The 22,522-nt window shown below is 34.5% G+C and overlaps 1 protein-coding gene across 1 annotated transcript in view; it reads left to right on the top strand.

Annotated features, from left to right (window-relative positions):
* Positions 1-22,522, top strand: part of CALCR (calcitonin receptor) — a 120,932-nt gene that overhangs the window by 71,010 nt on the left and 27,400 nt on the right. The window contains exons 5-9 of the mRNA XM_004676687.1: positions 4,802-4,958; positions 6,851-6,961; positions 8,881-8,993; positions 11,220-11,311; positions 19,709-19,835. Of these exons, the coding sequence (XP_004676744.1) occupies positions 4,802-4,958; positions 6,851-6,961; positions 8,881-8,993; positions 11,220-11,311; positions 19,709-19,835 (600 nt within the window). The remainder of the gene's footprint in view (positions 1-4,801; positions 4,959-6,850; positions 6,962-8,880; positions 8,994-11,219; positions 11,312-19,708; positions 19,836-22,522) is intronic.

Below are 22,522 nucleotides of genomic sequence, written 5' to 3'. Positions count from 1 at the left end.
TGAGTCATAGTTTTGGGGTTGCTCTCTTTTTAAAAATATGAATTCTTTCAATCTGGTTATTGATTTTAAGTGTATTTTTGATCTAAAACTAAGAAATTGTATGCCTTAACATGCTACCATCATTCTATAACTCTCCAGTATTTAATCATGTTCAATTTATTTTTACATTATTTTATTTCTAAATGATTTAGTTAGTAGTCAGAACTACCTTAGAAAAAAATCATCAATGCTAATTTTTGTCAACATTCTAAACCCACCATCACATCAACTTAACATACATGAAACAACATTGGGCAATGACATATAAATGTTAGTGACTCAGGATCTGATTTTCACCCAAACAGAGCTTGCCTAGAGTTCTAGGATTTCTAGTGTATGTTAATGTGTAATTATGGGCTTACAAGTCCACATTTCTCTTTATATTATTTCTCTTTATATTATTGAAGGGGAAAATATTGCTAATGTACCATAAATGTTGAGTTAATTTTGAAGGGATTTTTATTTTACAATGTTATGTATAAAATAAATGTCTTATGGGAATGATTGTTAATGTAACCCTTTTATGTCTATTTAGATAAGAAGTTAGTTTATTTTGTAATATTGTCCATATTATTTTAAGATTTAAAAAAGCTTTGTGTAATTTGTTACAAGTAATCCAGTATTTGGAAATGCAGGTAAATTCATTACATTGGAAATATGATTCTAAAAAAATTTAAGCAGGACTGTTGTAGAAACTATTACCTATAGAATATATAATGTTATCTACCTATTAAATAGCCTTATGCAGTATTCTAGAGATGCAGAAATACTGGTATATTCTACTTATAAATTGATAATTATTTTTCATAGCTCAAATAAAATTCTATGTGGTCAAGTACATGTGAATATTTCTAACTAATATCATTTCATAAAACATGATTATTATAGTGGACATTGATAGAAGAACTAAAGGAAATACTAAATATTAATAAGATAGTTTGATAATTATCTAATCATCTTTTTTACTACAAAGACTTCAGATAGTTTCCAGTGTGTTAAAAACTGTATTCAAAGCTCAAATATATTTTATCTGATATATTTAAAACGCAGATATTGAAAGAATTTCATTTGTTTTCATGAACACCAAATGCTTCATGCTTTGTGGACAGCTTTTTCCTAGCAAACATAACTGCACTGGGCACTAAAATGGCTTTGTGCTCTCTTTGCTGTGACAAATAGAAATTTACTTCTCTATCAATGCTTGGATTATGTTTTGATTCAGAGGATGTGTCCATAAAAATTCATTTGGTACATCAACATCCTTCTAAAATACACTGTACCCCACATTGATACTCTTCAGGAAAAAAAGTAAACTTTTTTTTAAAAGTGATAGTCGTTTTAATTATCTCCAAATGTCATTTCTTAGAAATCCATATCATGAGCAACCACTAGCAATAGATTTATTAAACTCTACCAACCTGATTTCCAGTTGTTTTGAATCCATTGGCATAGGTCACCACATTCCATTAACCACATCTTCTACTCTAACCAAAATTAACCCTCACTTCCTTCCTCTTATCTCCAGTAATGAAAGAGACTTAAACAAACCTCAGTACATACACATAGGAGCACTCAAAAAGTGTTAATGATCGTGAAAATGATGAAGAATAGAAAAGCAAGGTTTTTCTTAGTGGCATTCTATTTGGTTGTCAACTGGCACATGGGAGGTCCTCAAGGTATTTATTAACTGAAAGAATAGGTGGCATTTTTGCTCCAGACTATAGCTTTGGTGACAGCTTGGTGGTCGTATGTGTGGTGCCATTTACTTGAGCCTTTAGGAGTGACATCACATATACGACGGCTAAACTGCTACATAGGACAACTAAGAGATTGTTTTTTGTTTTGTTTTTCAAGTATCTTGTGAGATCTTGTCTACAAAACTTCGAACAATGATCTTTACTAAGAAAAGCCTATGCCCTTAACGTCCCATTTCTATCTTCATGTGAATTAGAGCCACATATTTACTGTCACCCCCCATATATAGTGTAAACATAATACTTATAAGTAAACATTTTTAAATCACTCACATACTTGATAGTTTTATCTAATCACAACTGTTTATACTTTGCCTCTTTATTGCTGAAATTATACCAGCTCCACTGACATTTTTACTTGTATAAAGTCATCAGCAAAAAGTTTAATGTGTCTAATGAATGTTATGAAATTTGTATATATGGTATTTTATGAAATAGTTGTTCCACAACTTGAACTTTATGTTTTATATCAATGTCTTTATATATCTATAGCTACCTATCTGTTATATGTACACATATATGTATATGTGTACTATATGTCTTTTATATGTGTACATGTGTGTACATATAACAGAATGTCTCATTATAAGCATATGTAACAGAATGTCTCAATGCCTATGCTATCTTCAGAAGAAAAGCACTGAAACATTCAGCTTCCAGTGGGAAAATTCCATCATCAATGTGCAATGATCCAGACCAGGAACGGACTCAGAATATTTTGGCTCATCTAACGACCGAAGTTCTAATTCCTCATTCCTTCAGTGTTGAAACAATCTCTGCTGAACCAGACTCCAAATCAAGTTCACTGGAGTTTGTTTCAATATTGCAAGAATGATAAAATTGATACTGCTATCATCTGCCTGCACTATACCTACTCTTTGAGATGGTCATATCTCCACTGCTGTTGATGTTTTTTAACTGCATTAAATCAAATCAAATAATTCTGTTTCTGAAAACACAGGTATAGGGTTTTCCATTTTATATACTTGTTCATACTGTTCCCCCAGGGATTCCATAAATTTCCAACTAGAACAGCAACATTCCTTAACCAGTTGTCCTGTGCATTTAAAGACAGAATTCAGAATTTTACTTTTGGAAATGACACTAAGCTTAAACAACTTAGTCACTAATCTCCTACTATATAAATGGCAGAAAGTAGTCCCTGATATAAGTGATGGAAAATATTTTTGTATGTCATCATATTCCATATTCTAAGCTGATTTGAAGATGGTGAGAAATTGGCCCAGAAATATTTATCTTAAATGATAATTCTATTACCAAGTGAACATTCTAAGCACCATAAAGAAACTAAAATACAGCTGAACTAAAATATAGCTGTTGCTCCTTCTTATTTTGAGGACACCATTAAACATGATTAAAGGTCATGATTACATAATTTGAGTGGAATTACACAAACGTGCACTCATTTGCTCATCCATACAAATGTAAGCTAATGAAATCCAAAAGGAAGACGTAACATGTTTTGTGTGTGTGTGATGTGTGTTACCAAACACATCTAATTTCTAATGAAATATCTGATCATTTAATGACTCTACCTTTCAAGATCATTGATGTCAAGAAATATTTCATAGTATTGGTTTGTTTTTGTTTTGTTTTGTTTGTTTTTTGCTAGACTGTATGCTCCATGAGGGGAGGATATATACTTGTTTTATTCACCAATAAATCTTCAACAACACTTAGCTCACCAAAGCTAATGTCTATTTGCTGACTGATCTAAAAACTGTTTGGAAAAGGGTTGTATGAAAACAGTGTTGTTCAACTACATTAGTAAGGGTTTTGCATACTTTTAATCATTTTGTTGGCTTGTTGATTTTTCTTTCTTTTCTTGTAAATTCAAGAGTCATTAAAAGTAGAAATCACCCTAACATTTAAAGTATACTGTCAACTGTATTCACAGTAACTGTCCATCTAGAATTATAACTGCAATGTTGTAACAGTAATGTATATCCACCCACTAAAAGTGATTTCTACTCAGATGACTTCGTGACACCTCCAAAAAAATCTAAAAGAGACATTACTTTCTTTCCCTCAGTGAAGAGTGTTTCCCAATTTGTCTGCTTTCTCAGGGCACTACCATTTTCCCCAGTTATATTGGATAAAGTACCTGGTGCATTTGTTACCATTTGTTTTTCCTTATATTCAATTATGCCTTTCCATTTATGTGAAGAAGGTTAGGAACTGCTTCTTTTTCCATCACAGGGTAATCTAGTAAGCTGCCTTCAGCTTATGGGGGCAAAGATATTTTCAAATACTCACACACATCAGTGATGCCAAGTAGGACTGAGACTGGCATTGGCAGCTTGTGCTGATAAAAACATGTAAGATTTACTTTGATTTTCAGCAGTAAAAATGTATTATCTGCACGGTCATCTGCTGATGAAACCAATTTAAAGAAATTAAGCCCAATTATCCAAGCTGGAAGTACACATTTGTTTCTTCTATGAGATAAATAGGGTAAAATTTTGGCAATGTTCTTAATCTAAGTACAAAACAAAAATCAGCTGAAAGAATGGAATAAAAATAAAGTTTATTTCTGGCACTACCTTATCTATTTTTAATAATGTGATTTGGGAGTTTAAGAGTTCCAAATAAGGCAAGTTGATTTAATATTACTATTTTGGGGAAGAATAGGTTTGTTTTGTTTAATTCTAAAGTATAAACTAATAATAAATTTAAACAAATTATATGATAAAGAGATACATGAATGTGTGTGGGTGCTATGCATTTTCAGTAGTAAAGAAGTGAATGTAAATATGAAATTTGTAGATGAAATATAAACACATTATGGTTATAGAATAAAAAAATGTTCTGCAGGGAGACCACACATAAGTATTGCTTATAGAAAGAAAATAAAAGTTTTCATTCTTTTATAAGATAATATGTATAATATTTTAAATGTATAGTAGGCAAAATATATAAATATATAATGAAATTATGTGTACATCCATTTACTCTCTATATGTAACTGATTTTTCTTTTTAATACAGCACCCAACCCCTGTTCTTCCTAACTATTCAAATACGACCTTTTCTCCAACCATTGAGCCTGAACCATTCCTGTACGTTCTGGGACGAAAGAAGATGATGGATGCACAGTTCCAATGCTATGACCGAATGGCGCAGTTACCCCCCTACCAAGGAGAAGGTAAAAAGATGATCTATGTAAACTTGCATTTCAAACATCATTAAAGACTTATTTTCTTCCAGGGGTACATATGTTGTCTGATCTTAATTTTATCTACTAATAGTTTTAATAGTGGTTTTCATAGTATGGTATATTTGTGTTCATCAGATGGCTTTCTGACAAACATCTGCTTTCATCACAAGATTACTACAATAATTCAATTTTTACACCTGGTAAGCAGGAACAATACAGGGTTAATTAAGGAAGAGAAACTGGAAAATTATAGGAAAGAAGTTGGAAATTGGTGAGCAGAGTTTCCCTAAGAAGAACCTGTCAAAACCCCATATGGTTTGGGTTAATTAGGCGGTATCTTCCCTTAACTGTCAATTAGTTGACAACTCTTGCTATTCCTCTCTCTACCCCTAGTTCACAGAGGAATTAAGAAAGATTGTTTCTCTCTTGCCTCTAGAATATTCTGTCTATGCAATTGTTCTCAGAACCAAACATATTCTGTTAGCTTAGAGGCCCCCGAAGAAAACAAAAGGAATGATGTGATGGCCATGCATTGCTGTATGTCCATTTAAATTGTATTCCTTGTCCCCTAAAACATTTTGAAAAGACCCAATATAAGATCTTGTATAAGACAACATTGCTTGATTGTAGGAAAATATTGGTTTGCCTTCAAGTAATTAAAAGTTATCATTAGTAGCTCCTATTTGTAACATTTTCCTTCAAACACAAAACAAGTTAGTTGAAAAATATTGTTATTTTCTAACTTCAGTAATTTCAATATTTTTAACAAACTTGAACAGGCCCTAAATGCAACTCTACCCCAGAAAGAAAGCATTTCTGGGAAACAAATGAGACAGTAGAAACATGAAACTGATATTTTCAGAGACCACTTTAGCCTTAATTATCTTGGAAGGTTGAACTGTTGTGCTATGTAATTATTTAAAGCCTTTTGTGTGTGCGTGTGAGGGCTGCTTCAAACCTGAGATCCATTCTCTTGAATATCATTCTTCATGCTTTACATTAGACTTGACTTTTGAAATCAGTGAGGAACCACTTAGAGCCAATATTGACCATATAATGTGATTAAGGTTAGCATTAGTTAGCCAGTGACAAGTGTTATTCTAATGGAGTAAAGCTGCTTTATATGTGGTCCACTAATTAGCTGCAAATGCACCGCCAATTGAACAATTACATCATCCTTGAAGTAAGACTGACAACTACCCAAGTAACCGCTTGAAAGGTTAATGGTTAGTAAAATACAAATATTCCAAAGTCACATAATTATGTAATTCTTTTCAAGATAAGCCTTTCATCCAATGGTGATTTTATATATATATATATATATGTAAATTAGTTGTCAACTCATGCTATTCCTTTCTGTACCCCTAGTTCACAGAGGAATTAAGATTGTTTCTCGCTTGCCTCTAGAATATTCTGTCTATGCAATATATATATATATATTTACATAATTATGTAATTCTTTTCACGATAAACCTTTCATCCAATGGAGATTTATATATATGTGTGTGTGTCTGTGTATACATATATGAATAGTGAATATACATATGCCTACCAAATTATACATATATATACATATATGTGTGTGTGTATATGTATATATAGTACTCTTGTTGTAGGTTTTCTGAAGATATATTTTAAAGGAAAGATTTTGGAGGCAAGATTCCATAGAGATTAGACATGTGTGTCTTTTGAGGAGTAAGTAGAGAAAGCATTACTGAAATGCAAATTGCATTATTAGGTTGTATTTTGCTGCTGGTGCTTCATCTAATGTTTCCACATCCAAGTGAAGAAACCTCAAGTTACTATCTGGACAATGTTTAGTCCTGCTGAGGATACAGCAGTTCTGACAATTGCAACATTCATTTCTTTCCCATGGCCAGGTCCATACTGCAATCGTACTTGGGATGGATGGACCTGCTGGGATGACACCCCGGCTGGAGTGCTTTCCTACCAGTATTGCCCTGATTATTTTCCAGACTTTGATCCAACAGGTAGAGTATATATCTTCATTTTACATCTCGTCATGATGCTCTTAGAGCTTTCATAGAGCTGTAAAGAATAACGAATATACATATGCCTACCTAATTATACATATTTTAGAACCTCTGAAACATTTCCTTCATTAAAATATTGTCCATTTATATTAATATTTTAAGCTATGCATATTTTTAAGTCACATTATTAGTCAGTGGTGTACATTGATCTTAAGTTCCCACTAAATTTTAAATTAAAATGAGATTTTTATATATTTTAAATATTTATTATTAAATTAGAAAATTATCTTTGTAACCAGTTTTACTTAGCAAAATGCTTAATAGAGTTATACAGCTATTGGGCTAACATAACATGAATGATGAAAATATTATACAACCTTGGAGTTTATATAAAACTGTCATGTGTAAGGAAAAATAAATCACAAGGTAGTAACTCTGGACACCTACAGTTTTCTGTTTTAATAATAAATACCAAGTTCACTTTAGTTAAAAAAAAGTGACATAGGAATACTTTTCTGTGGATATCACTTTTTTCAGAATATTTCATTATGTATTTTCTCATTTGTACTCACACAATCTTGGACACAAAGCCGCAAATGAACCCAGTTCTCCCAAGCTTTTATCTAACCCTCCATAAGTAAGCACAACAGCCCCACAACAGCCTTAAAAGAGCATTTGACAGTGTATCTAAGTCTGCTTACGAAAAAATGTACAGGTTGAGGTCCTTTAAGAACTTTGAGGAAAGGACATGTTTTTCCTTTGAGCCCTAAGGTCATCACACCCCAATTGGTTAAATGTTAGACTGGGATTTTCCTGCTTAGGCAGGATTTATACATAGATGTATGCATAGAAATGGACACCAAGTGGAAAGTGAAATTAGGGGCTGACATTACCTATCTTCATATATTCAGATGCAAATAGACTGGAAAACTAGAACCCAAAATCCTCAGGGGTGAGTGGTTAAGAGCAGTGCAGGGCTATCCCTGGTGGTGCAACAGGTTAAAACACAGCACTCAGAAGATATCCCCCACCACTGAGCACAAGTTCGATCCCCAGGAAGGGAGGTGACCCACATGGCACAGCAGACCTTTCCTGTCTCACCCGTGGCTCCCCTCAACAATGTATTTCAGTCAGTCTGCCTGTTCTGTTTCCCACTCTGTCTCTGGTGAATCCTCTAACCCCCAACACCTCTGGCCTGTACCCCAGTTCCTGTATGCATAAATAAATAAATCTTAAAAGAGAGAGAGAGCAATGCAGAAAAATGAATGAGAAGTATGTGTTAGGTTGTTTAACAGCCTTAATCCAGAGACTAGATAGTGGGTGTGGGGAGTAAAGTGGTGTAGGTGAGTCTCAATATGACTTAGGAATTGGGAGACGTAGAAAATTTGTGCTTGATGCTACCCTAGGCATCCCGATTTAATGAATTTGGAGTACAGCTTGTACTTTAGGATAATTTTTAATTTCTACTGTAACTTAAAATGCAGTTAAGATGAAACTGATCAACAATGAAATCCCAGTAAGAAGTGACTAGAATGCAACTTAGTGTAGCCAAGTGCACTAGGTAACTCTACCAGGGGGAGGCAGAGCACAGCAGTAGATGAAACTAAAATAGGGGAGGGAGGGAGGTGGAACTGGGGGGTGGGGGGATAAAAGCTAACAGCTTCCTCGCTATAAAAGATGTAGGTGTTGGGACTAGAAAATATGTTTTAAAAATACTAGACAGAAAGCCTGCCCTGTTCAAACAAATCTGAAATTAAAATAAAATACTGGAAAAGGAGTATTTTAAATATAGTTATAAAGATTCAGGAGGCCAAATGTTGAGTTCAGTTCCAAAGGGCCTGTGAGCACACCATGTAAGTTCCCACTAAGGGGTAAGATTAATAAAAAAGTTAATAACTACTGTATTTCATTAACAGAAAGGGTTACTAAATACTGTGATGAAAAGGGGGTTTGGTATAAACATCCCGAGAACAATGAAACTTGGTCCAACTATACCATGTGCAACGCTTTCACTCCGGAGAAACTGCAGGTAGGTTCTGGTTCAACTCTCGGTATTGGGTGAGAATTTATACATAGAAGTGGATTCAGAGATATAAAATACCTACTATGAAGAAGCCAATCTATTTCATAGAAGGAAATTAGATACTGACCTCTAAGTCCTAAGAACCCTATTAAAGAAACATTGGAGAAAACATTTTACTTCTTGATTAGTACTCAGTGTCCATAAGAGCTCTATAGACACATGGAATCAGGCTATTTTGACAAGGGGAACAGTGTCCATGGGACAGAAAATGGGATTCTATGATGCCAGATAACAGGCAACATTTCCAGGGACTTTCTTCTCTCACCTCCTGGAAGAGTTTCAAAAGTACAGATAGTCCACACATCACATGTAATGGTTATCCCACCTCCATCACCCAAGGTGTTCATCACGGTTTACTATCAGCCCTTTAGAAGGTTCTCATGAGCTAATTGAATCAGCGATAGGTGTGGCTGTTTAGATTATTTTCATTCTGATTTGTTAGTACTTGAGCCTTACTGGCTGTTAAATATTTTTAAGCAGAGATGATAATCTCTGCTCAGAAACTTATATTTCTGTGTGGGGGAAATAAACACTACCTACCCTGTTCTTCAGGTGTATCAGAAATGTGGAGATTACTAAGCTTGCAAACTCTCCCCACAGAGCTGAGGGAAAAGTTGGTCATTGCTTGGCCACACAGGGTCCCTGTGAGCAACTCCGGTGACTGCAATAGAAATGTACTGTTTCTTCCAATGCTAGACTTGTGTGCAAATGGTTACTACATTGGAATGTAGAACGTTATTGCTTTAAGAATATAGAAATTTTTTATTATTAAAAATAAGACAACAACAGCAACAAAACAAACAAGGATAGAGTTTAAGAGATCAGATGACTAGGGACACCTTGTCACAGTCCCAGGCTGGGGCACCAAAGCCCTGCACCTCTATAAATTGCCTTTCACCCCTGAGAATCAGATGCATGTCTACATCCTAATGGAGAACTATTTACTTAATCAATAGCCTAATAAGGTCTGATTGAAATGACAGATCACTGAGTAAGGATTCTCCCGAATAAGTGCTGATTATCATTTTACAGGGAAATAATTGTACCTATGTTAACTGAATTGTTATAAATAGTGCAGGTCCAAAAGTTACTTCTGAGTGCACCCATATTTGACCTTGCCGCACATTGTGGCCAAAGGGAAATAGGGGGTTTAAGTAATGAATGCTTCCCTCTAGGCACCTAATATAATGATTGGAATTCATTGCACAAATACCCCATCAAACACAGGTACAAAAAGTGTGCAGAAGCCAACCTAGAACTTATTAAAATACAAACACATACATGCTTACCCACACACCTCTCAGTTTTAAGACACAAGAATGACAACTAAGTTATGAGCTGTTGTTTTAATCGTACACATTTAGAAAACTCTAATTCCGAAGAGTAAATATTTTTTTAAATGTACTGGAGACATTGAAAAGGAATTAAATTATATGAAATATTCTAGAAATAAATTAAGCAGAGATACACGAGACTATGGTGTTGGCACATAGGTGAAGTGGTGGTGGGAAGTACACATGGGATTACAACTGAGATGAAAAAATGTGCAAAATGAAGAATGATGTAAAATGTATATCTATATGTAATAAAATATAAAAGAAAAAAGAAAGAAATTATGCAGAGATAAAAATATAATTAAAGGCGATAAGGACATGGATATATACATATATATCCAAATTAAAAACCACAGTTTAAATAGCAAAGAAATTCTATATGGTAAACTATTTCAAAGAAAGACATTAATAAAAACAACACTCATAGTTTTGTCTAATAGTGAAGTTAGAAAAATAACTAGAAAATTAATTTCTAGGAAAAAAGAAAAAAGTTGAGCATTAATTTTCTCATAGAGATTTCTAAATATCTCCTAACCGAGAGTATTGCTTAATTTTCAATAATATAAATGTGTTGTTTTTTAAAAAAAAACCTTTTTACTAATAATTTCTATCTAGACAATTGTCATTTAAGATATTCTTTAAGACTGAATTTTATCGAAATGTATTGAGATATGTTTTACTATCTGATAATCAAATTAGATAAATATTTTATGTATGTGCAAAGATGAGCATCCTGTAGTTATTAGATACAATGCTTATTACATGTTACATGTACATCCTCTACAGTCACTTATTCATCTACTTTTATTTGTAACTGGTTCTGCTGTTGCTGTTGCAGGATGCATACAATCTGTACTACTTGGCTATTGTGGGTCATTCTATGTCGATTTTCACCTTAGTGATTTCTCTGGGGATTTTCGTCTTTTTCAAGTAAGTACTTTTAAAATATCTGCCTTTTATTTTCTTCTGTAAGACACTATGCAATTTAAGGAATCATGAAATAACAAGTAAAATGAAGTTAATTAAGATATGTTTTTGCACTCTATCTTTGAAGAAAGGCAATAGGACTCTCAAAATGAAACAATCCAGTGAGACTCTAACTACACTGTATGAACATGCAAAGGTTCCTTTTACCTGAGCTGTAATTCCATGAAATATAGAAAAAGTAGCTATCTTCTGTTACTCCCACTATAAAAGGAGAAGATATTATAAAAGTTCAAATCTTGCCTAATAGTAAGCTATATCACAGGTAAAGGTCTTATGAGACATGGTAGTGTATTTTTAGGCAGAAAAAAAAGATCTCAAAGAGAATCTCTGAAAGATGGCCTGTTTCAAATATCAATGTTTTGCCTTTATAGATCTGGATTTTGTTAAATTGTGTTGACACAGTTATCTTTAGAAATACAGCTAGGAATAGAATTCTAAGAAGGGTTTCTGTTCTGAGTCTGTAACTATATATTTGCTTGCATTATCTATGGCCAACTAATTTAGTTGACAGATATTAATTTCACAATAGTGGGGAATTTAAAATGATGTATCTATATTTCCATGAATGACTTCAGAACATATGTGAGATCATAACATGTTACACCTGGCACCAAAAAAAAAAATTGTCCTAAATTTATGTATTTCTTAAATCAAAGGCAGGAGGCTTCTTTCATGTGCATGCTAACTCCACACTACCATGGCAACTCCTGTATCTGATTCCTTTTTTAGTTGTAGTGGTCTTTTACAAATGATGAAGCAAAGTGTCTTCATAGGTCCAAACTACTAATAATTCTCACACTTAAACCATGTGATATGCAATTAAGCATTCAGTGATTCATATATAGAGTAATAAAATCTTAATTTCTTTTTTGTTAAAATGCTAACATTATATTACTAGAGAAAATTAAACCAAAGGGATAATCATCTTTAAACAAATCATTAAGACAGCCAGCATTATTATTTTTTCTCTTGATCATTTTTTTTTAATTTTTAAAGATTTTATTTATTTATTCACATAGAACTGGGGTACAGGCCAGAGATGCGGAGGGTGAGAAGATTCACCAGAGACAGAGCCGGGAGCAGAACAGGCAGATAGATGAAGCACACTGCTGAGGGGAGCAGCGGGCGGGTCAGGAGAGGTCTGCCTCGCCATGTGGATCTCCTCCGGGGCAGGCGGGAATCAAACTCTTGCGGAAGTGACTTTAGCTTCTTAGTGCAGCACTTTAACCCACTGAGCCACCAGGGAGGGCCCCTCTTGATCACTTTTTAATCTTTCATATTGATTTGATTTTTATGTTATTTCTTAATAATGTATAGCATGTCTTTCCCTTATACAATCATGATTCTTATATTGATCAAGTGCAGGGGACCTTGACCAGCAAGGCCGGAGAGTCGGGGCCCCAGGTCCGGCCAACAAAGGAAGCAGTCACACGCGTGTATCAGAACAAAGAAAGAGCTCTTTATTGGGTTTTATCTCAGCTTTATACAGGAGGAGAGGGATGCCAGGAAGGGAGAAGGCCAATAGAAATGCAACATGTTTTGGTGGCAGTTGGTCTCGCGAGGGGCGAAAGTGGGCGAGAAAAGAAAGAGGAAAAGGAAAAGGTGTGGGCAAGGGGGTTCTTCCCACATGCCTTTTGCAACCCGGATGTTTTTCTCTATCCGGACTCCATTTCACCTTTTTATGGCTGCTGACAGACTCCAGATGCCGGCCTCGGTCCCCAACAATCAAGCAGTATAACCAACTAACAAATTTTGGTAATTGAATAGCAAGTAAATAACATAAATAAATTGAGAATGAACAACAACCAAGTAGAATGAACAACAACCAAATGTGGTTAACACAAGAAAGACTGATAAGCAAAACATGAGGGATTAATTACTAGAATTAAAATAGAAGAGTATTTTCAGTTATATAATCAGAATACAACCAAGTAAACACACAGCATGATTAATCTTGGAATGTCTATTCATTTGTCAACTGCACTTTGCCACAGTGACTACATCACGTGATTCTCATACAACTTTGATTTCAAAGTCTTCCACTAAAAGTCTATTTGAAATTTTTAATGTAACCATAAGAAAGTTGAAAGCACAAAAGCGCCCCAACTTGCCATTATGAAACTAATAAGTGTATTCAGGATTGCAAAGGTAGGAAAATATCAAAAGGATATTTCATTGTTCTTAATTTCTCCAATCACTTAGGTAAGAGATGAGGTGTGAGAGCCAAATCAGCAAAGAAAATAAAAATGTCCAGTCAGCAGTCATGCCTACAGTTAAGACACTGAAGATGAGTGTTTAAAAGTGCAGCACATGGGAAAGTAAAATATTTCTCCATTTCAGCTCATCCCAAAACAATTAATCTGGTCTAGTCAGTGAGGTGTATAGGGAACACATCATTTTATCCTACCACGTGTCAATTCCAATGACCTACCACATAGCTACTTAGACGTTGAGTTAAAATGGTCTTATGGGGTGTGGCAATGCAAATGTAAGGAGGCATAAACTTACTCCTCTGGAATACTGTGTGATAAGCCAGTGATAACACAAATAAGTAAATAAATTACTATTCTTTTTTTTTAAAAAGAAAGGTCTGATTGCTTGATAATGGAAAGACAGCTGGCTCTTATGGTACAGCAGACCTCTCTTCTTTCACCTGCTACTTCCCTCAGCAGTGTATTTCAGTAGATCTACCTGTTCTGCTGCCCTCTCTGTCTCTGGTGAATTCTTCATGCCCTACACCTCTGGCCAGTTCTTGTATGCAATAATAAATAAAATCTTTTAAAAAAAAAAGACATACACTGAAATAGCTGATTCTCCAGGGTACAACAAAAGATGAATAGAATTTAGAAAACGCATATGCTGACACTAAATATTTGAATCTCCAGATGTCTGATATTTATACTTATTATTAGTCTTGCCTTAAACCTACCCAAACTAAAATTATCATGTCTATCTGTTTTCATGAGATCAAAGTATGTTTCTGATTCTTGAATTTTTTTTTTGACATTTGGATTTCAGAACTATTAAGTCAGTGTGAAAATAAAGCATGAATTCCTATGTATCCATGGATTTTTATCTTTTAATTAGCAACATTTCCCATAAACTTTTTCAGTCATCCTCACCATTATACCACTATAGTCTTTATTGTCCATTATAATAGAACATTTTATAGAACATTTAAGCACATAAATAGCATTGTCAGTATGAAACCTGAGCAAAAATCAATCATCACTTCTTTGTAAATTCTATATTCACAGAATTATTTTGCAAAATCCAAATAATCAATTTTATGAAACCAAAATTATAAGTTGCACATAACTCCACTTCTGAGACCTTCATTCATACTCATCCCATTGAAATCTCAACCTCTAAAATGTGCCTTGTAGGGCTTTTTAAGGGAGTAACTTACAAGTGGCCTCCTTAAACCAGCAGGCTAAGAAGGTCTTGAGGAATTTAAAGCTGTTTAATGTTCTGGAGCCTGAGGAACCTATGATACTTTTCTAAAAATCCTGGGATATTACTCAGCATAAGATCATTAAGGTGTGCCTCTAATCTTAATGTGATTTTATTCTGAGCATATCGGGGAAGGTAAATGGAAGGGCAGTGTAACCCGGAGACAAATAAGATTCATGCTCCCCATACTACTGAAAATGAATGTACAATGTCTAAAAAGTCTTTATTATTATATAAGAAGAAAATTGAGCTTCTATGCCTTCTTCAAGATAGAGAAAAACTTTTCAGTACTTTAAGTTATAGCAAAGGCAGTCCTAAAGCTCTTAACTGTACAAAATTGGCAATGTTAAAATAATGTTCAGGATGATTGATTTATAGGTTATTTCTGGTTTACCAGTTTAGCGCTACAATCAGACTCTTCAAGATGAAATTCGGTTTCAGACTTTTCTAGGAAAAATTGTTAGGCGTGATAATATGGTGAGGGATTAAGTAAATATATCAAATTATTTCAGCAAGAGTCTTCATTACTAGATGCCAATATTTAATGTCAACAAGAGTTAAGATGAAGGTGCCCTTAGGACAGACTGGTTTGAGAAAGCACATAAGTGGATATTTATTTGTGTTTGTATTCTGAGCATTTCAAGTAAATTTGTAATAGTCACTTACCCCATCTGTTACACTTACAATTTATCAATTCACATTTCTGTGGAATAATCCTAAATGTTGAAACACACCTTATTTTTTGCTCAAGAAGACACAGTAACAGAACATTCATTAACAGAACATTCATTAACATTCATTTTGATGGCCTACTGATATACTTTACTGACTGTTAAATATTCTAAATACTCAAAATTAATATTACACTTGCCTGAACATTAAGAGGGGTATACTAGGGAGATAAGGGGTGTCTTCTTTGTGTTACATGGTCTAAATTATAGTAAATTGACCACACTGGCCAAAAATGAGGGTTTATATTGGGACCTCTGTAAGAAAAATTAATTCTTATATTATTCACTCAATCTTTCCCATTATTCCCTGCCATATATACAGGGTGGATGGATGGAGAACTCTTTTTCTTATACAGTATCCATTGTTATAAGTCCCTGACAATTCTCCTATTTCTCCAGAGAAATCATTAAATCAATGGCACCAAAAATAGCCTTCTTCCTCCCATCTCAACCTTGATATAACAGGACACAAAAGATAATTACTTGCTAAATCTTGGCAGACTTTTCACTCAAAACAGTAGTAATAGAAAACAGGAGCAAGAATTATGACTGAAAGAAAGTTACTTAAGGATAAAGATTTTGCACTAAATCTGAAGGTATGAAGTCCCCTGTCTGATAGGAAGGATGTATATTGCATACATCCATATTGTATACACTATATAGTGTACTATATGCTACATATGGTATAGTATACATCTATTTACTATAATGTGTTTAGAAGTTTTTCATTCCATATTTTTTCATTCCATATCACCTCCCTTCTTTGTGAACAAGGAGTACATAGAAAGAAAATAAGAATTACTCTAAAATATATGACTTGTACCAGTCCCACAATTTGTCTGTATACAGGCTTTTTTATGGACTAGCAAATTCATAACAACTTTTACTTGTTTCATCATCTGCTACTTTCCTTGTTTGCTTTGAATGTGACTATAATTACACTGTCTTATAAAAAGTAAAGACTGCTGTTCCTTATCCAAGGACAGCAAACTGGTTTATGCCATCTGGAAAACGCAAGACAAATATGAAATGTCTTTTCATACAGCTAAAAGTTCCTGCAAGTACACGTATACATACATAGAATACAAATAACATGAAACAAAACTGCTAATGTGAAAGATTTATGTCAGGTAAACTAAAATCATGAAAATTACATTTAGCTTTAGCCTCCAAATATGACATCTGGAGATTGATTCATACTCAAGTAAGTCATTATCTCCTCCTCACATTTGAGTGACATTTTGGTTGAACCAAGTAGAAGTAAATTATGTTATCTCATATTCCTACTATTGGAGAATCTGTAGTATTTATGGTTCCCTATCACTCAAAGAGTATGAGATATCACTTACATTAATATACCTATTTTTTTTCAAGAGGAATAAAATATAACTAACATCAGATTGTGTTTTTCTATTAAAGACATTTCAGGTCTGCTGGGAAAATGTCAGGTTCTCTCATTTCATTTAAGTAGTAGGATAGTTGTATTGAGAATAGTGAAACTTATAAATCACTTATGTTAAGTTCAATTAATCCTCTTTATCATCCTATGATTCTTCTTCAGAACAGTTATCATAATAAGAGTAAATAAACAATTATATAAAGTCCCTGTAGGAAGAAGCTTCTATTTTGTTATCCCTAGCATTTACCAGAAGATCTGAATCATAGCGAGTACATAGCAATAGGTGCTAGATTATTGAATGAATTTTAATAAGTTCAAAGTACCTTTAACTCACCTCAAAAGCTGAGTGTAAATGTCATCAAGTTAGTGTAATAAAATTTTTCAAACTCAATAAGCAGAAATTATATTGAAACCCTCAAGAAACAGAAACTCATTATTTATTAATCATATTCTTCCTTTGCACTGTGGCAGTTTAGGTTGAAACCATAATTCTCTCATTATATACATAATACAGCCCTATGTATAGATTTAGCTAGTGTTAAACAATAGGATAATGTCCAATGTTAGTTAATGTGTAACTTAAGAATCTGGCAAATATTCAATACCATACTAAGCATAAGATATAATATGATCTAGCATTTAACGTAATTCTATAATATTCCAGATAACTATTTAGTGGTCATAGCTCAAAGAAGAAATTTATTCTATATAGAGGGTTTTTGTATAAATACATGTATCAGATCTTTTGTAGGTATACAAAATAAATTCCTTCAGCACTTCATTGCTAGTGAGAGGAAAAGAGAAGATAATAGTCAATAAGTAAATACACATCACAAGGTAAGTTTTAAGAAGAAAAATAAACCAGAGAGATGAAGGGAGTATATTATGTTCCAGGAAGTTCTGGTTTATACAAGAGACTGAACAGTAACTAGTCCTGCAAGCTAATGTTATATGCCATCAGATTATTGAACTCTACCCGATCAAAAGAAAATCAGGCATGAATATAGCAATGCTTTATAATGCATTCATGCATATTCCTGATTTCTGTTAATGTCAACTATCATTTTAAGCCAGACTGAATCCAATAATGAAACCACAGGTATTTGCCTTCCAATGAGAAGAATCATAAAATGAGAAGAATCATAAAATGCTATTGTGATTATATCAAAATTGCAGGTCATAGGTATAATAATGCCAAGTGCAGGTTAGCAGTTGCAGTGCTATGGAAGTTTATGCAGTATCAATGGGTATCAAGTTTTACATAACTAATTTTTCCTTCTTAAAGCTTTCAATATGCAACGTAAGTTTATAATATTATTGTAACACCAATTAGGTTCCATTTATGTAACATCTTTTTCTGCTGCTAAACAAAATAACACATGATAGCATGTGTACATGAGAAAGAGAAAGAGCTCTTCTCTGGCTCCAGTTATATTTTTACCATTGATTCCCTCCTGGACGTAAAGTTTTACATTCCACTCCTGCTCAACAAGTTGAGAATTTTGAAATATTAACTATTTGCTAATGTTTCTACTTCCCGAAAAATTGAAAAATGTAACTACAATAATCAAAATATGCTGTAGTGCTCATTACTTTAATATTCTTTGTGCCACAGATAATTGACAATTCACTTTTCTTTGATTTGGAAGTGTAGGAAAGCATTGTCTATAAATCTAGACCATTCTCATATTTCATCTTTTCCCAATATTTCCTTTTCAGAATTCCCAGTATTATAAGTTAACTTCATGTTATATTAGAAATAGTTATTATGACCAGTCATTGCATAATTACATTAATATTTTAAGTTTTTACATTGTAAATGGCGTTAAATATTTTTGAAGGATCAGATATGATAAATGTCCATTTTGTTCATCTAGAATAATCTTTCAATTTTATGATAGCCATACTACAGACTCTATTTGCATTACAAAATGAAACAGGCTATTCACACTAATGCTAATTTATGTGAACAATCACAAATACACATGTACAGGTTCACAAAGTAAAGGAAAAAAACCCAGCAAATTGCTTTGTACCCAAAGGATGGGAAATGGCTTTGCCAACCAGCAGAGGCACTTGGACGGGCCTTGTCTCTTCCAAACCACAATATGCCTCATAATGAGATCATAGTTGAACTTAATTGAATTCTCTGCTTGTGTCTGAGCTCCACCATCAGGAGGATTTGGAAAGGAAGAATCACATAGGCAATCCCACTTGGAACTGGGAAGTTCGAAAATGTTGAAAGAAATGGTAAAGAGAAGGGTGACAAGGGACGCAATAAGCCCATGTGTGTGGTAGGCCAAGGACATGGATTCAGTCCTTTGTCACTGTCAGCCTTGGCTCTGACTTCACGTACTGTTATCCCATTTGCCACAGTTTCTGCCTGGTATATAAGTGAATGGGAGATTTTTTTTTTTTCATCTGAAGCACACTACAAATCATAATAGTTTCTCTTGTTAGAGTCTTCTTAATTAATTTCACAACATTTGTTATAATTAAAAGTGATTTTATCACTCACTCTTCAATTATTGTATGGAGTCACCCTGAGGACTGAAAACTATGAGGTACTGTGACTGGAAAAATTGGTTTTAAGCACTAGAATGAAAAATAGTAATGAGTCCTAAGGATGGAGCCATCCTCACTTATTGCTATATGTTTTATCGTCTGTTGCTGAGAAAATATTTAACATATCACCAAAAAATGTTTTCCAGGTTCTTTCTGCACTGTGTAATATTTCTGTTTTTACTTTTTTTTTAGGAACCTTGGCTGCCACAGGGTGACTCTGCACAAGAACATGTTTCTGACCTATATTCTCAATTCCATGATTATCATCATCCACCTGGTTGAAGTTGTCCCCAATGGAGAGCTTGTGCGAAGGGACCCGGTAAGTGTTACATGATTTTTTTTTATTAGTTTTAGTTTTAAGGATCTGGTATCCCTAAATAGTGAACTTGGAATTGTTTGACTAAAGTAGGAGTTCCTATGTGTAATCATATTTTATTTTACAACAATGGCATATTAAGCAAGGCATATCATTCCATATGTAACTATTGGAAGCATTTGTTATATGTTACAATAAAAGCCTGGGAATAACTAATCATAACCAAAGGAGAATCATACAACATCATGAGTTTTTATGACTAATCAATAGTTTACTAATGTCTTTAGGAAGTTTACTGAGTGTAACTTGTAAACATACGTGAGAACAGGTAGACTAAGGCTGTGCTTCCCTATGGCCCTATGTGTCACTAACGGGTTTCCCAGTATAGTGTTAATCCCATCAGTTTTTTTGGCACCAGGCTGGACCTGTACCAGTTGCCTCAGCTATGAGTAGCTATGTGTTTACTCTAGTGAGTCATATAATATTACCATGCCCTGAATGACCTAAAAAAGGTTAAAAACCCTAGTCCTCTCACTCTTAGCTTCTAGTCTCTGCAAATGGTTTCCATTAACTGAGCTTGTCCAGAAACTAGAGGTAAGAGCCCTGAGGCAGAGGTATAGATCCAGTGTCTGGACCCATGGGAACAGGACAGAGAGTGCATATAAGCACACAAACAGAAGCTATCTAGCACAAAATAAATGGCTGAAGGATATTTTCCTTTTTGTTTCTCTGCTAAGCTGTGCTAGGCAAGCATCTGTAGATAGCCTCATCTTTCAAAACTGGCATTTGACAGCTCTGCCAACCCGATGACAAAAATGCGTGAAATCTGCCCAGAGCATGCATCCTGCATGACGGTGGCATGGCATGGGAAAGCAGCTTAATTTGTTTTCTAATGGACCCACAGTGCTAATAATTTTGCAGTGTGAATATATCCAGAAGGGCATTATGAGCCATCTTTTAAAAACGTGGCATCTGGTAGCTGAGACTCCCATCTCACTCATTACAGAATGTGACCAAATTGGGTTACCTTCTTTTTTAATGTCAACTAAATTTAATAAAAGTCATATCATTCACTTAATCCTCAAAATTGCCCAGGGAAGTATGGATAGTGTTCACAGAGTAAACTGAGTCAGTGTGTCAGAAAGTACATGTCCTCCATGTTGTGGAAAATCAGAACTGGAACTCAGACCCAGACCTGTCTCACATGGAAACATCCTCTCCCCCCTATAGATTATGATGCTCTTGACTGTCTTGATTTGTTTTTTTAAGGCTATGTCCTTAAAGCGTGGCAGCCATTCCAAAGTGATGACTGTTCAATCTATACACATATACTACACTATGTTTAATTAGGAACAATGATCCCCACTATGTTTAAAATAGTTGTGTAAGCAATGATAGATGCAGTTCTCAGTAGAGAAGACTCAAATTTTTGGTAGAACTCCTGAGAAAGTTCCACCAACCTAGGGGCAGTGTTCAGACAAACTATAAGTTTTATAAATTCTGGAATAGACTCTAAGTCACTCCCCAGTCTTGTGGAAGACTGGAGGTCTCACATCTATATTTCATACCTCCAGCCCACTATCTGACTCATAGGCTGAAATGGTTTTTCATGCAGTATAAGTTCATACTATACCTGTTGTCTTCTAAAAACAGTCTAAATTCAGAATTTTTCGGAGTTGGCCATTAAATTATAGGAACCATTTAATCATACCTTCCAGTGGAAAATAAGGAAGAACTGCTTTACTTTCAAGGAGTTTTCCCCCATTGCAAAGAAGCACAAAGCTTTTTTAAAACTCCCAAAGGACTAACACTGCAAATGACTGCTCACAAGATTGCTGTTAACTGTTGCCCTATAGCTAATTCCCTTGGTCTCTGGTCTAGACTTTTCCAACCAAGCTGTTACCTGTTATTCTTAATGCCTCATAAGTGTTGTCACTGGGGAATTTCACTTTTATAGGCTACTTTAGGGGCAAATATGCCTGCATGCTCTACCACCAGCTCACAGGCAGTCTCCTAGCCAACAAGCAGCCTGTTCTGCCTCCTAGCTCCTTAGTGTCTAGAAACCTTTAATAGAGTCCGTGAGCATGTGTCCAGGGACCTGGCTTAGGCTCTACACAGCTGATTTCCTGGGAGATGTGAGTGTGAGCATAGACGAGCCAAAGAAATTATCAGGAAACTTTCTCTGGGTATGGAAGAGAGAGGGTGGCTCTCACACACATTAGACATTCTTAAAGTGGCCTAAGTTTAAAAACAGTAAAAAAACCATAAAAGAAGCTCTTTTCTGGAATGACTAACACCTGGCTTTTTTAGTCAGTATATTTGCAACCTAGAATACTTGCTATTTTTGGTAAGAGCAATCTTCAAACATCAAAAAAGAAAAAAAAAAAAGAGAAAAGTAGAAATTCATCCAGTCATCTTGAGCACCCAAAACTCAAGTTTTAGTCTTTAGCTGGAACTAAATTCTTATTATATGGAGACTATATCTATTTATGACATTCCCTTCACAGTCCCTAGGAATGTGCCCAGCCCCCCAGCCCCCATGAAAACACCTTCTTATGTCTTGCAACCATGCATGTGGGGTTCAGTCTTTTTTTTTTTTTTGATACCTGTTTCAAGGTGTGTAAGTGTGTGAGTTAATGGAAAACAAAGGAGCAAAAAGTCTGGATATTTTACTCCATGTGTCTGAATTG

Source organism: Condylura cristata, unplaced genomic scaffold (assembly GCF_000260355.1).
Source record: "Condylura cristata isolate star-nosed mole 26May11 unplaced genomic scaffold, ConCri1.0 scaffold00005, whole genome shotgun sequence".
NCBI lineage: Eukaryota > Metazoa > Chordata > Mammalia > Eulipotyphla > Talpidae > Condylura > Condylura cristata.
Note: the sequence above shows the minus strand (reverse complement) of the source record. Positions and strands in the feature narration are given on the sequence as shown.